Here is a 13,053-nt window from a genome sequence, read left to right on the forward strand (position 1 = left end):
CATGTGAGCCCCAAGATCTTAGTGTCGGTTCTATATAGTGTACTAGGCATGCCTAATTCATCTCCCATTGATTTCCATAGAAGTCTTTCTGCTGTTTTCAGCAGGGGTTTGCTTGGGCTGTTCTAATGCAGTTTTCATTTGAAACTTAAAAAGAAAAAAAATTAGACAGGAATTTGGATTGAATCTTTCTAATATTGGTGAAAACTATAGAAGAACCCCACAGGGACCAAGCTACATGGAGTGACTTAGAAACCTGAACATTTGAGGATGTTGCATTATATTACTTTGTCACTAAAATTCTAAAAATACATATATTCTCAAGCCTTTTTAGGGGATTAAACTCTTGAATACGGACAGAGCACTGAGTGCAAGTATTCAAAGTTTTATTAGGAGAGGATTTTTTTTTGAGAACCTTGAACATGCTTTTCAACAAAGAGCAAGGTTGCTGTAAAAGAAAGTACTGTAAATGTGTTGTGCACAGCTGTGAAGAATATTTGTTCGATTTGTTAAACAACTGACAGATATATCTCCTTCTGGTCAGTTAGATACTGTTTTTTTTCATGGTTCCTTTCCTGCTTTTAGGTGGAGTCTCCAACAGATAAAGCTGGAAATTTTTTTTGCTCGAATCACTGGGAAGGGGAAAACCTGAACACTCAGCTCTTTACACATGCATCTACTATGGAAGATGTGCCAGTAAGTGCGAGCTTTCACACCACTAAATGATTTTTTTTTCTGTTTTGCACCCCTTTCAGTTCTTAAAAGGAAAAGATTTTTATGGTTGACCTTTCTCACCAGTAGCCCTTACTAATTACATCCATATTGTTTTCCTGTATTAAGCACATAAGAAGCAAAATTGTGCTCTTAATTAGATCACTGTGATGCATATAGAAGGCCGCAGAAGTTGCAGTCCCTGAAAAAGGCCTTAGTCTTTATAAAAAGCGTGCACGTGGAGGGCATCTGTGCCTGCGTACAGAAATGAGTGGGTCACAGAGCTAAAACTGTTAAAAGAAGAAGACACTCTGTTTTGTTTTGTGCAGAGAAGACCTGGCATGTCCATGGTTCCCTTTGTCCCACCAGACTGCTTGGTGCTGCTGTTGTTCTTGCACTCAGGAGTTTCAGGCTGAGGTGTGCTCCCAGGCGGAGCATGCGTTTGTGGCGGTTCAAAGTCAGGCCGGGTTTGCTTTTAATATGTTCAAATTCAGGTTGTTTTCTTGAGTTCCTGACAACGATTTTTTTCTTTCCCTGTTCAGAATCTTCTTACCAGCTCCATTTTAAAAATGCCAGTGTCAGAAGAGGATGGTAGTTTTCACAAAACATTTGCCGTACCTAGGAACAGGCCACTAGCTAGTCCACTGCAGGTAACAAAAAATACCCTTTATACATATATATATAAATGTCCTTTATGTATATGTATATATATATGTATGTATATATATGTATGCCTAATGCTCTCTGACAGACTGATTTTAGGCTTTTGGATAAGGGACAACATTCAGATGAGCATGGTTGAGGATCTCACCATGCTTGTGGATGCAAGGAGATGGTGCTCAGAGCAGTGCTGGGGAGCTGAGCATGGCAAAGCCCTGCACATGGGGTGCTGCATCTCAGCAGGCTCCGGTGTTGCAGGGGTGGGACAGTCCCTGGCTGGCTTTCACACCACGCCAACCATTACTCACCAAAGCAATTCCCAGGCACGGTGCGGGAGCTAACGTGGGCCGGAGGCTTTTTCCTGCAGACTTGTTGGATGCGGTTGTGCTGTTTTGGAGAGCGGGAGGGTTTGATAGTAGGGCGCTGGCCAGAACTTGTCAGCCAGCCTGGGGCGGGAGGAGGGACTCCGGCAGCCCCGGTGCACAGGTTCGGGTGCAGCCGGGGCTCCCCGAGCGCTAGCTCCGGCAGCACACTGGAGGTGCAGGAGCCTCCTAAATGCTCTTTGTACGTCCTGAGGCCTCTGAGCTGAATTAAATGTGCGACACTTTTAATGCAAGACAGATGTCAGGCTGGGTTTTGGGCAGGTAGGCTTCTTCCAAGTGCTAGCAATTGTATACATTTGCTATGCTTTTGCTACTACATCGGGCCTGATCCAAAGCCCACCAAAGGCATTAGCAGCCTTTGTGTCAATTTGTGTAGACTTCAGATCAGGCCCTCCAACCTCTTTCAGAGAACAAAATGCAGTGTAGATAATGATTAATTGTACTTCCACCACAACCCTTATTTTTGAGGTGGATGAATAAGTGATTTTACATCCCTTCTCCACATGGGTGAGTTGAGGGAGAGCGAGTCATTCCCCAGAGTGAGTCACTGTCAGACTTTTTTAATTTAATTTCCTTAAATTATAACTCCACAGTTCCTGACTTTCAGAAAGACAGTCCACGTGGCTAAAATTTTCTTTCCCCTCTCTCTCTAAAATTTACAGTAGGGGTTATTTGCAGTAAAAAAGAATGAACAAAACCTGGTTTAGATTAAGCATTTCTAGCCTGGCATTATAAAGATATTAAAATTTCACACATGTCCCCGTTTTTGCATTTCAAACATCAGTAATATATGCTGATGGCAGTAACAGACCTGTGTGAGAACTGGATTTTTATTTCGTAGGAATTCCGTGATTTCATCACCTATTTTCCCTTTGAAATGTGAATGAAATAGCCTGAAATTTAAACAAAGCAAACCACTTCCGGATGAAACATTACAGTTTACTGTGGAGCAGGTTTACATTTTGCATTGTAGAGTCTTTTGGTGAGAACAGCTTCGGGGAGCAGGGTCGGTGTCTCCCCTCTGCAGGGGGGTGTCCACAGGGGCAAAGACTCACACTCACACTCGGTGATTTGCTCTTTGCTCACGAGCTGCACCACGGTGGGGGTCCAGAGAAGGGTTTGAAGAGTCACCCTGTCCCTGCTATCTGAATTCAGGGCAGTCGTCTGGGGACTGACCTCGAATCATCTCATGGCGGAGCAGCCCAGGGCTCCCACTCTGTGGGCACGTGTGCCTGGGCTCTCTGGTGCCTGGCCACATCCAGCAGGCGGACCCCAGGCTCCTCAGTAGACTTAGGGCAAAATTTTCCGGTAGCTAAACAGAACATGGCGTGGGTTGTCCTGTTACAGGGTGGTTGCCTGCGCTCTGCCTGTAATAAAAATGAAGCATCTGAGGCGCCTGTAGAGTAGGATCTTTTGATCTTGGGTATAACAATGTTATGTTTCCTGCTATCTAAAAATAATTTCTTTACAAGCTGCTATAAACGAAAGGGCTTGTTTAACCTACTCTTCTAACTCATGCTGGTTTTGGCCAGGAAGTTTATACAAATAAGGTTGTGGGCTATTCTGGATCCCATTCTTTAGTCCTTGGTCAGGAAAAACCTTTAGTTTTGCATGCTAAAAGTCAGGTATTCTCATTGTTTGGATAAAGATGACTTTTGCTTAGGTAGAACTGAGTTAAAAAGGATTTCCCAACTCATCTCAGTGTTTAAAAAGTGTTGAACTGAAAGAAAAAGCAGTTGTAAAAAGCCCCCAAATGAATACTTAGTTGCGACTTCTTTGTGTACCAGTATGAAGGTAAAATTATTCTACTTGCCAATGAAGAAACACTGAGTGTTTCAACTGAAATGTAACCTAAACAAAAAAAAATGAGGTTAGAGGCATATGTGTCTGCAGCATAGACAGGTTTTTCAGAATGAAATACAGTCATTTCATGACAATGCTGTACTGGGTGTCCACTGCTGCACAGTCTTAGTGCCACAGCTATGAGGGGGAATCTTCTCCCCCAACAAAGCTTGCTTGGCCCCAAGAGGGGAATTTGGTGTCATACAGCACCAAAAAGAGCTGTGGTCTGGATCTGATTCATGCCAGAACGGGTGCGCTGCTGCTGTGTCCCTGTGTTTCTCCCCATCTATGACAGGGCAGCCATGTGCCTATCTTGAGGACACAGCCTGTCTAAAGGGTGCAAAGGTGCAAAGCAATTGAAAATGCTGGTATTTGCACTTCATTTTTGACTTGTAGCATTTTGTACGTGATCAGATTTTAGCGTCTTACTGTTCTGTGCTTTCCATCTTTTTGTTGTATTGCCTACGTACACGTATTCACACACACACACACACATGCACACACACTGAACTAAATCCATTGATTCCATGCAGGTAGAAATGAAACACCAGGGAACTCATCAGGGTGAAATTTAATTGTGGCTGCATATGTTTACATTGCTGCTGTTAATACTTTGGGACTGATCCAACAATTCTTACTGAGGCAAATTCTCATTGACTTCAGTCCAAGTACGAACTATAGCTCTCTTTCCACATTGGGATGTGTGCATGGAGAGGGAAGAGAGAAAGAGCAGTACACTTTTTTTTCCCCAGTACTCTTTTAATACACTTTGTTCCTAAAATTCTATTTTGTTTTAAATTTCAACATACATAAGAGGGAAGTAGTATGTTACCAGCCTGCAACATTTTTCATTGCTTTAGTAACTTGTACCGCATTTACTTAAAGAAAAAGATTCACGGCTAGCCATAAGCTCACCAAAGTGTTTGATTACTTACAAACATTCAAAGTAAACTCTTAAAGATATTTTCAACTGCATTTTGGATGCACAACTGATCATACGCAACTTGGTAAATGATAGCTGATGACCGTATCAGTTGGCATGATGTGATTCACCATCACTTGAGAGGAACAGCGTGTGACATCATTTGGCAGGCAAGGGCAGGATATAACGGCACAGGGAATGTGGCAGTATCAGTATTACTTGTCAGAACAAAGGGAGAAAATGTCCTTAAACCCAAGGAGTTTGGGGTTCATCCTCATTTGATCCCCTCTGTGTAAAATGCTGGGTGTAAAAGCATCTGTGTGTAGAACCTTTCTAGTAAGGTGTGAAGATTCAGCCTGCATTTTTGTCCTGCAGGGCAAATCTTATGGTTTTGCATTGGGTATTCTCTTTCTGGCAGGAACAGGAGATGTCTTGCCATCCCCATGTGTTGCCTAAGCATGGAATTAGTCTTACACTGCATTGCATGGATCCCAAATATTTTTGCTTTATAGTGGTAGAGTTAGTTACAACCAGTGTTCTATATTTTTGTCACTCATACCACGCTCAGTTTCAATGCAGGGAGATTTTGGCCTCACTAGGAATTTTTTCAAGGGTTAAGATTTTGGGGTAGCGTATGAAGCCCACATCGAGGCAGACTGATGATCTATACAGAGCATTTGCTTGAATTGCACCAAATAAGTGGTTACATAAAAACTATGTTTCTGGCTGTTCCTGTCTAAAAGTTATGTTTTATTTCTCATTATGTTCTGTAGCCAGTCAAACAAGTAGCAGTACATAATTCAAACTATCCTAACATAGACATTTTAACAGTTAGAAAAGTAGGCTAAATTGTAGGCCATCCACCTAACCCTGCAGGCTATCAAAAGACACCATGAAATGGAGCCTTTTAAGAAAATAGCGCTGCTTTGATATCTTCTTCCCCCAGTAACAAAGGAAACAACACAAGGTAAAAGCCCTGCAAGCTAAAGAGAATGTTCTTAAACCCATAGCTCCTGTCACTTTCCATTTTTTAACCACAGACTGACACGTTTCAGCTCGAATTTCCTGACTTTCAGCGGTTTATGTAACCCTTTTCTTTAAAGAGTAAGTTTAAAGGATTTTAAAACAGTTACTTGGTTAACCTTTTCAAGAGCATGAGCTGTCATTAGCCCTAATTTTCTCCATTTAAAAAGCAAGTTGTGGAATTTCATTTACAGCTAGTTGGAAGACAGAGCTTATAGGCGAGGCAGCAGGCTCTCCTGCAGCAGCAGACCTCAAGAGGAGCCTTTCTCTGGCTTTCCTCCATGCCTCTTTCAGGCAAGAAGATCTCAAAGTCTCATACTCTGCTTTGTTTAATCTAGGGAAAGGGGAAAACATGCTGTGTTCAAGCCCTGTGAGTTTCAAGATTTACATAGCAAAGAAAAGTAGCTGTGAAGTTCTCCCGCACCAACGTTATCTGTTCTCTCCCGATCTGTACAGGAGCTGTGCTTTGTGCAGGTGAGGAAAGCAAAGGGAGGTTGGCAGGTACAGGTCGGTCATTGCAGGTTTTCTTCCCAGAGCAGCAGAATTTAGGTTGTGAACAGTTCAGGAGTTGTAGCTGCCCCGAGCAGGTGATGGTCTTGCAGCTTTCAGAAGCTGCGGAGCAGTTGCAGAAAAGGGAAGGCTTGGCAGTCAGCCATTTGCAGCCATGTGTTCTCATCTGTGAATAAAAATAAAATTACTTAAGGTCCAAACTAGAAAGGTACCGAAGATCCTAATGTGAGTTGCAGGTGCTCAGACCATTTCCATCTCTCCCCCATTAGTCTTACTTAGAAAGCTCATACTTCTCAAACAGGAGTTTTGTCTGAGTAAGGGCTTCAGGGTTAAGCTCTTAAAAGCACCATCAAATAGCTCTGCCTAGCACTGGTATCAGGCTTTTAATAAAAGCTGAAGAGTTTGGCTGTTTTTTTCTTGCACATGTAGCAAGCTGTATTTCTGAACAACTGCAGAAACCACAGAGTTTGGAGAAAGGCTGTCCCACGCCCCAGAGAAAAACTCGCAGAAATAGTGCTCTGCCTTAGGAAATGGAGTGGGGTAGTAGAGTTCTTAGCTGGTCTTTGCTGTCTGCTCGTGATCAGTAGAAGAGCTTCCCTTGGTTCTGCATTCTTACGGAGTAGAAAACCAAACTGTTATACACTGTATCCATCACATCCTGCTGGGAAAATCCTTTGTTTAGGGCACTGGCATTGATTGTTTCGGTGCTTAGGAAGGAATATTGCGTTTCTGTTGTAAGCCTTCTCTTCTGTGGCATGTTCTGCAGATTTGGCTAATGTGACGCAAACGTATGTAACACCAGCAACTTTGCTGGAGTTGCTGAAGACATCTGTCAGCGCAGCGGGGATTTAAAATCTGTCTTTTAAAATATTTCTTTGCCCAAGCACTCACACAGCACTTGCAGCAGTTGGCGAGCTCTGCAGGGCACTGCTGCAGTGGCGTTTGGTTTTGCTCTCCCCTCACAGGCAAGATGTCATGATGCAGGAACTCTCCTACAGCGCTTGAAGAGGCGGGCTCGAGTGCAGAGAGTTCGAAGAGCACCTTTCCAGAGGCTTTTCTTTCCTTACTCTGGTCTGTTTTCTCTAGATGGTCCAAGTTTTTATTTAAAGTGCTTTAACTGGATATCCCAGTTACAGCTCTGACAGCTTGTTTACTGTTCACATCTGCCCAAGGGCAGTTGAAGGCACATTACAGGATAAGTGAGGTAGTCCTGCTGCCAGGAGAAGGATGTGCTGGTAGGATTACTGAGGTTAAAAAAAAAAAAAAAAAGAAAAAAAGAACCAGGGAGAACAACATAGCTGGAACTGTACCATGGGTCTGTAATTTTATGCTATGGGAACTCACAGTAGCATACCTTCTTCTTCCCTTACTCCCAGTTTTAATTTTAAAAACTGCTGTGCATGAAAGAGAAAAATGCAGCTATGGAAATACTGGCAGACAAGGCTTAAATTCTTTTAATTAACAGCAAAATTAAGAGTAGTGTCCTGCTCTTTGAGCCAATAAAAGACATATTTGGAATGAATCATACTGCGGAAATCCCTTTCTTTCCCCACTGGCTAGGGATTTAGGTGCCAAAAGGAACACCTCACTCTTAGACGGCTGAATTTAAGTGGAATGAATCCCCTGAACTGATGAAAACATGCACATCAGTTTCAGTGGGTTTGGGGTCAGGCCTTTTGGCTTCTAATTACAAAGCTTCTGCATTTCCATCCATTGATCTGCAGAGTTGGACCTTTAAAAGTGCTAGGGGAGATAAAATGAGCTTTCTCCAAGAGGAGTGTTTTAACTCTGTTTCTGGGCTGTCCCTAGCTTTTTGCCCGGTTCTCTTCTCTTCTGATGAGTCTGGGAAGCGCCATTGTCTGCAGGGCACTGACGCTTTCTGGTAGCAGAGCCCTGTCGATACGCGCTGAGACACTGACATGGAAGGAGACAACGTGTTTCTCAGCCTCTAATTTTGCTTCCCCTTTTTGCTCAGTGATCCCTAAGCTGCGGGTGTTCAGCCCCGGAACCTGGGTCGTGAGACCCAGTGCTCCCTGCCAAGAGTGGAAGCGGAGTTTCTCACATTCAGATGACTTTCACACATGCCTCCGGCGCTGCGCTGCAGGGCTGGCAAGGCAAAGGCATTGTGCTTTGTTATGTGCTTGCTGCTCAGAGCCAAGACTTCACACAGAATATGTTTATTAAAAATGCCTACTGTAAATGTTATGTGAGTTCCCCGGGATAAAATTGAAAATTCTCAGTAAGTGGGCTGCTTTAGTAAATACACCACTTTGGGTCAAATTCTGCATTTGCCATCTTCAGTGAGACTGGAAAGTTAGTCTCGTTTTATACATTGCCCTAGGAGGAAAAAAAAAAAGTGTAAGGTATTTCTGGGAAAATAATACCAAGGTTGAAACTCAGTGAGGCAGCCTGCCCCACACTGTCTCTGCAGCAGAATTTCGTGCAGGCAGGAGTTGGGGATCCGACTGATCCTCCCATCGCTTCCCATGCCGACTGCACCCTGATTCCCCGGGGTGCTGGGACACCCTGGGACACCCTGGGAGAGGGCAAGGGGTTACAGCCCATGCAGCTTCTGCTGCTCCTCTGACATCAGGCTAAGCGAAGACCAGGCTTTAGGTGGAATGAGTGACATGTAGCAGCCTGCTGAGATGTTGGAGATAGCAGGATATTGATTTTTTTTTTCTTTTCTAAGCACAAGGCTGTTAATACAAAGAGCTCAGTGTAGATACTAACAATTAAGCCTAATTTATGAAATTGGGACACTACTTGCCTGAAGTTACATCCAGTTTTTAAAATTTGGGCTTTTCCTAATATGTTTTCAGTTATTTAGGGGACTGCTGATCTAACTTTTTTAGACCAGTGCTTTGAAGCTTTGGAAGATCACAGGGAAACATTGGCTGGACACAAATTTCTGTCCTTCAAAACGATGGATATTTTGGAACTACCAATTGCTTTTGAGGTGCACAGACCAAATCTGACTTCTAAGTGAGACTGATGGCATTGCACCAGCCATTACCTTGATACCTGATTGACGCAAATGTCTCTGAGATAATACGGGAAAGTGCGTTAGTCCCACTGAGGAGCTATAGGAGGTTGCAGGTTCCCAGCTGATGTAGGCACCTTTGTAAAAGTTACCCTGGAAGCTGTCTAAGCAAAACATAAGAGAAACTGTGGCATGCCCCATGCGTGTCTGCAGCACACAAAAAGTGTGTCACACCTGGTTTTGGCTGTGGTGTGTACCCGAGGCTGAGCCACAGCACAAAGTATACAGCCCACTCAGGCTGAACAACACCAGAAAGAGGTGTATCATGTTTGATCACTTCACAGAGGTGGCTTTCTCACAAAAAGCTGCAGAAACTAATGATTTGAGGTCAGGCCTTGTTCTCCTTCACACAGAGAACTCCTGCTGAAACTCGGCAAGAGTTTTGCCTGCAAAAAGATGTCAGGAGCAAAGGCAACATTTGAAACATGTCTACAGGGAAGAGAAAGCCATGTCTGGGGAATCACAGAGGACTAGCATGCTTGTCCCCATCTTGGTCGTGCTTGTTCTTTGGTTTTGTCCCTTTTGAGCCTGTAAGCTCTCCAGAACAGGGAACCTCCATCCTTGTGTCTGTACCAGTGCCCTGATTAGGGCAAGTAATGAAATTTATCTACATTTTGTATGTTGCGGAGCCTTTTGACCATACATACGTCCCAGATAACACTGTTTACAGTCTGAAGAGCATTCTCTGACAGCGTAGTTTAAGGATCCTCTTGCACAGCTAGCAACTAGAAGGAGCGTCATAAAGAGCCATTGGTGCGTCAGGACACTTCTGCTCTTAGCAGACAGTTTGCAGTCCACTCATTATGCTTCACCCAGTGTCCTAGTTATTGGGAGGGCTTTGGCCAACTTGTTGAGTGATGTAGATCTTGAAATGCAAAGATGATTCCGTTGAAAGCAGACAAAAACAGATTTGTCTCCTGATTTGTCTTTGTTGGTTGATCTTGGGCTTAGACCTTCTTAACCTTGAAGAGTACTTTGACCCCCCTGTTGGCAGGCAACCTTCAGCTGAGGACAGCTGTGTGCTTTTTTGGAATGCAGGGCGTTCATGCAACTGCTTCTATATAACAATCTAGTTTTTATTTAGGGCTTAATGAATACCTCAATGTGGAAAAACAGATGGACTGAGTAAGTGAAAGAGTTCAAGAAATAAAACAAAACACGTGTGTGTAAGTGTGTGTGTTATACTGGTAAATTCCAGGAGCTTTGAAATTTCTTTACTGTTTATAGCTCAAGGCAATGAGAAACATCTCGCATGTGTAGTGAGTAAATAAACACACTGCACACAGCCTTCTGTGCAGATATGTTTATCTCACTTTAACATTATACTAAATGATGTCTCTAACCTCCATAAATACCACAAGAAGTAAAATGGCTTACTTGATAATTAAAATGCTGTTTCTGCCAAGGGTCCCCCCGCGTCTCTTCTCTTTTGCCAGAGGAGCTCTGCTAATGGGCACGTGCTAATCGCTGCGCACAGGTGAAAGCAGCTTTGAGTGCAGGCCTGTTTGTTAGCTGTGGTCAGGCCATCGGGATCATCGGGGTAGTTCGGGGAGTGCAGAGGCATTGCAGCTGCATCGCTAGAATGAGGGCTCAGCAGTCATTTTTCTGTGGTTACTGCACCAAGCATAACTGAAGGTTTTAACCTGCCTGTGCCCTGTTGACTGTAAAGTCCACCTGCAAATAAAGTGCCTGTTTAGGCCTTTAATGGAGAGGAAAGATGAAAGGCGAGGCTGTAAATGTGGACTTGTAGAGAAGAAACCGAGTGGGAACTTGGGAGGTTTTGAATCCTGGCTCTGCTGGGTGGTCTGGTCTGCCCGCCCCTCAGGTCGCAAGCTGGGAAGCAGGGACAGCATGTTTTTGGCTCTTGTGTCGAGGCTTCACTTTCTGTGGAGATGGCACAACATCCGGCTGCAGGTTCGCGCAAATCTTAATGGCAAGTTTGCAGCTCAAGGGACGCAACCAATTCACTCAATGTTCACCCCAAATCTCCCCACTGTTTCCTTCCAACTCAGCATCTGAACAACGCTTGGGAGTCAGCGTCCTGCGGGAAGATCGAGGACCAGATGGCCCTGACCGATCAGGCGCGCAAGTACATGGCCGCGTTCCCAACCCGGACTCTGGTGATGTGAAAGGGCCGACGGACTTCTCCGGAGAAGCATTATGGTTGTCAAACACTCCACGTTCGCTGGGAAGTCCCTGTTCCTCTGCGTGAAGACTTTCATTGAATGGGAGACAAGCCTATCTTTGTTGTGGTACAACAGTTGGGAGCAGCACGAAGTGCATTTAGTCACTGAGCATATATATTCTTGTTGGATTTCACCCAACTTAAGAGGATTTTTTTTTTTTTTGAGTAAGTGATACTTGCCTAAATTATTAGGTACTAAGTTTTAATCAGTAATTAATGATCTTAAGTGCAGACTTATAATACAGGTAATTTTTTTTTTGTACTTTCTGAGATCAAGCAGACCTAATGCACCAGTATTGTTATTTCAGTGATGTGCTATCCAGGGGTGGGGTTTTGTTTGTTTCTTTTTTATTTTTTTATAATAAAGAGCAGGTACTCAAACAGATTTATTTTAAATCACTGAACAAAATGCATTGGTGTAAAATACCGAAGTGAAAAGCATTACTACACACGCTAGTCTGTGCAAAGGGGGAAAACTGATCCAAGATCGTGAATGCTCAGACATCCATGCCTCTTGAAATACTCTTTCATCCTGTTTATGGTTCTAGACCATTATACATTGTGTGTGTCTGTTGGGGGGAGTTAATTAGCTTGCTTTAAAAAAATATTACTGTATGAAACATAGATTTATGAGAAAAATTATATTTTTATTCAGTAATTTAATTTTGTAAATGCCAAATGAATACTGTGTTTTGCTGCTACAGACCTTAGCGTGTAGACATGCTGCTAGTGTAAAAGGAGCAGTAGAGCTTTATATGGAAAGAAACAGATGTTGATGTTAGCTAATTGACTATGCACTAGCATTTCAGACCTTTTTATTTTAAATTTTTTTACATCATTTATATTTTTCCCTTTTTTTTATAAGCAATATTTTTGAACACTGTTCCTGGGAGATTTTTTTGTCTGGATGTGTTGTTTTGTTTCTCATTGGTTTATAACAGCATGCATTGCACCTTCACATGTTTGGGAGAACACTGTCTTGTTCATGTTGTCTGTTTTGTTCCATGTCTAGCTAATTGTTCCCTAACTTGGGTCTTGTGTACTGAATCAGGTTCTTAGAAATACATGGTTCTTTGTACTGCCATACCAAACCTTTATCGATATGGCAAAACACTGATTTTATTTTATTTTTTTTATTTTTTATTTTTTTTAATAACAGCCTCTGACTTTGCTGCCTTAATAGCATTTGGTGCAGCTTCATCTGCACTTAATTTTTTATACGACAATGTACTGCCTTGTAGATAAATAAAGTGTGTTCTTTTTTACTTAAACCCGCATGGTCTCCTAATCTTGTTTGTCTTTAATGTTTTGGCAGTGTTGTTATAGGCAACAATCAAGCCACGAAGGTTTTTTTCCAGCACACTTAGATAAGTGAGGAAGAGAGTTTTGCACACCATAGGTAGCCTCAACATCCTCAATTCTCATTGATTGTTAACGAAGTTGAAGGAGCACAGCACAAAACAGTAGTTGGCAGGTTGTGGGCTCAAGGTCCATCTGTAGGGACACCAAGGTCCAGATAAGCTTCAGCTGGTGGGAGGGTAACTGCAGCTTGCATGCAAAACTGCTGTTCTACCAAAATACTGGTTAATCTATTCCATCATTTAAGACCATCAGATCAAGAATCAAATGAATAAGAGCAAAATATTCTGGAGCTCCAATGCTGTGGAACAAACTTTTTCACACCTGTCTTTCTTAAGAAACCAGAGGTGAGAATATACTTCAAAACCCCACTGCATTTTGCTCCGCAGCAAGTTACTGGGCAGACCTGAGGACATTC

General features: G+C 43.0%; 1 protein-coding gene across 8 annotated transcripts in view; it reads left to right on the forward strand.

The window, feature by feature from the left end:
- The window catches only part of MYB (MYB proto-oncogene, transcription factor), a 28,216-nt gene extending 15,669 nt beyond the window's left edge, over positions 1–12,547 (forward strand). For all 8 annotated transcript variants that reach the window (XM_083829369.1, XM_083829374.1, XM_083829375.1 and 5 more), the window contains 3 exons: positions 583–693; positions 1,251–1,358; positions 11,104–12,547. In XM_083829369.1, coding sequence (XP_083685495.1) covers positions 583–693; positions 1,251–1,358; positions 11,104–11,220 — 336 coding nt within the window. In that variant the 3' untranslated portion in view covers positions 11,221–12,547. The remainder of the gene's footprint in view (positions 1–582; positions 694–1,250; positions 1,359–11,103) is intronic.
- Positions 12,548–13,053: the final 506 nt, after the last annotated feature.

Source organism: Anser anser (genome assembly GCF_964211835.1).
Source record: "Anser anser genome assembly, chromosome: 3".
Lineage (NCBI taxonomy): Eukaryota > Metazoa > Chordata > Aves > Anseriformes > Anatidae > Anser > Anser anser.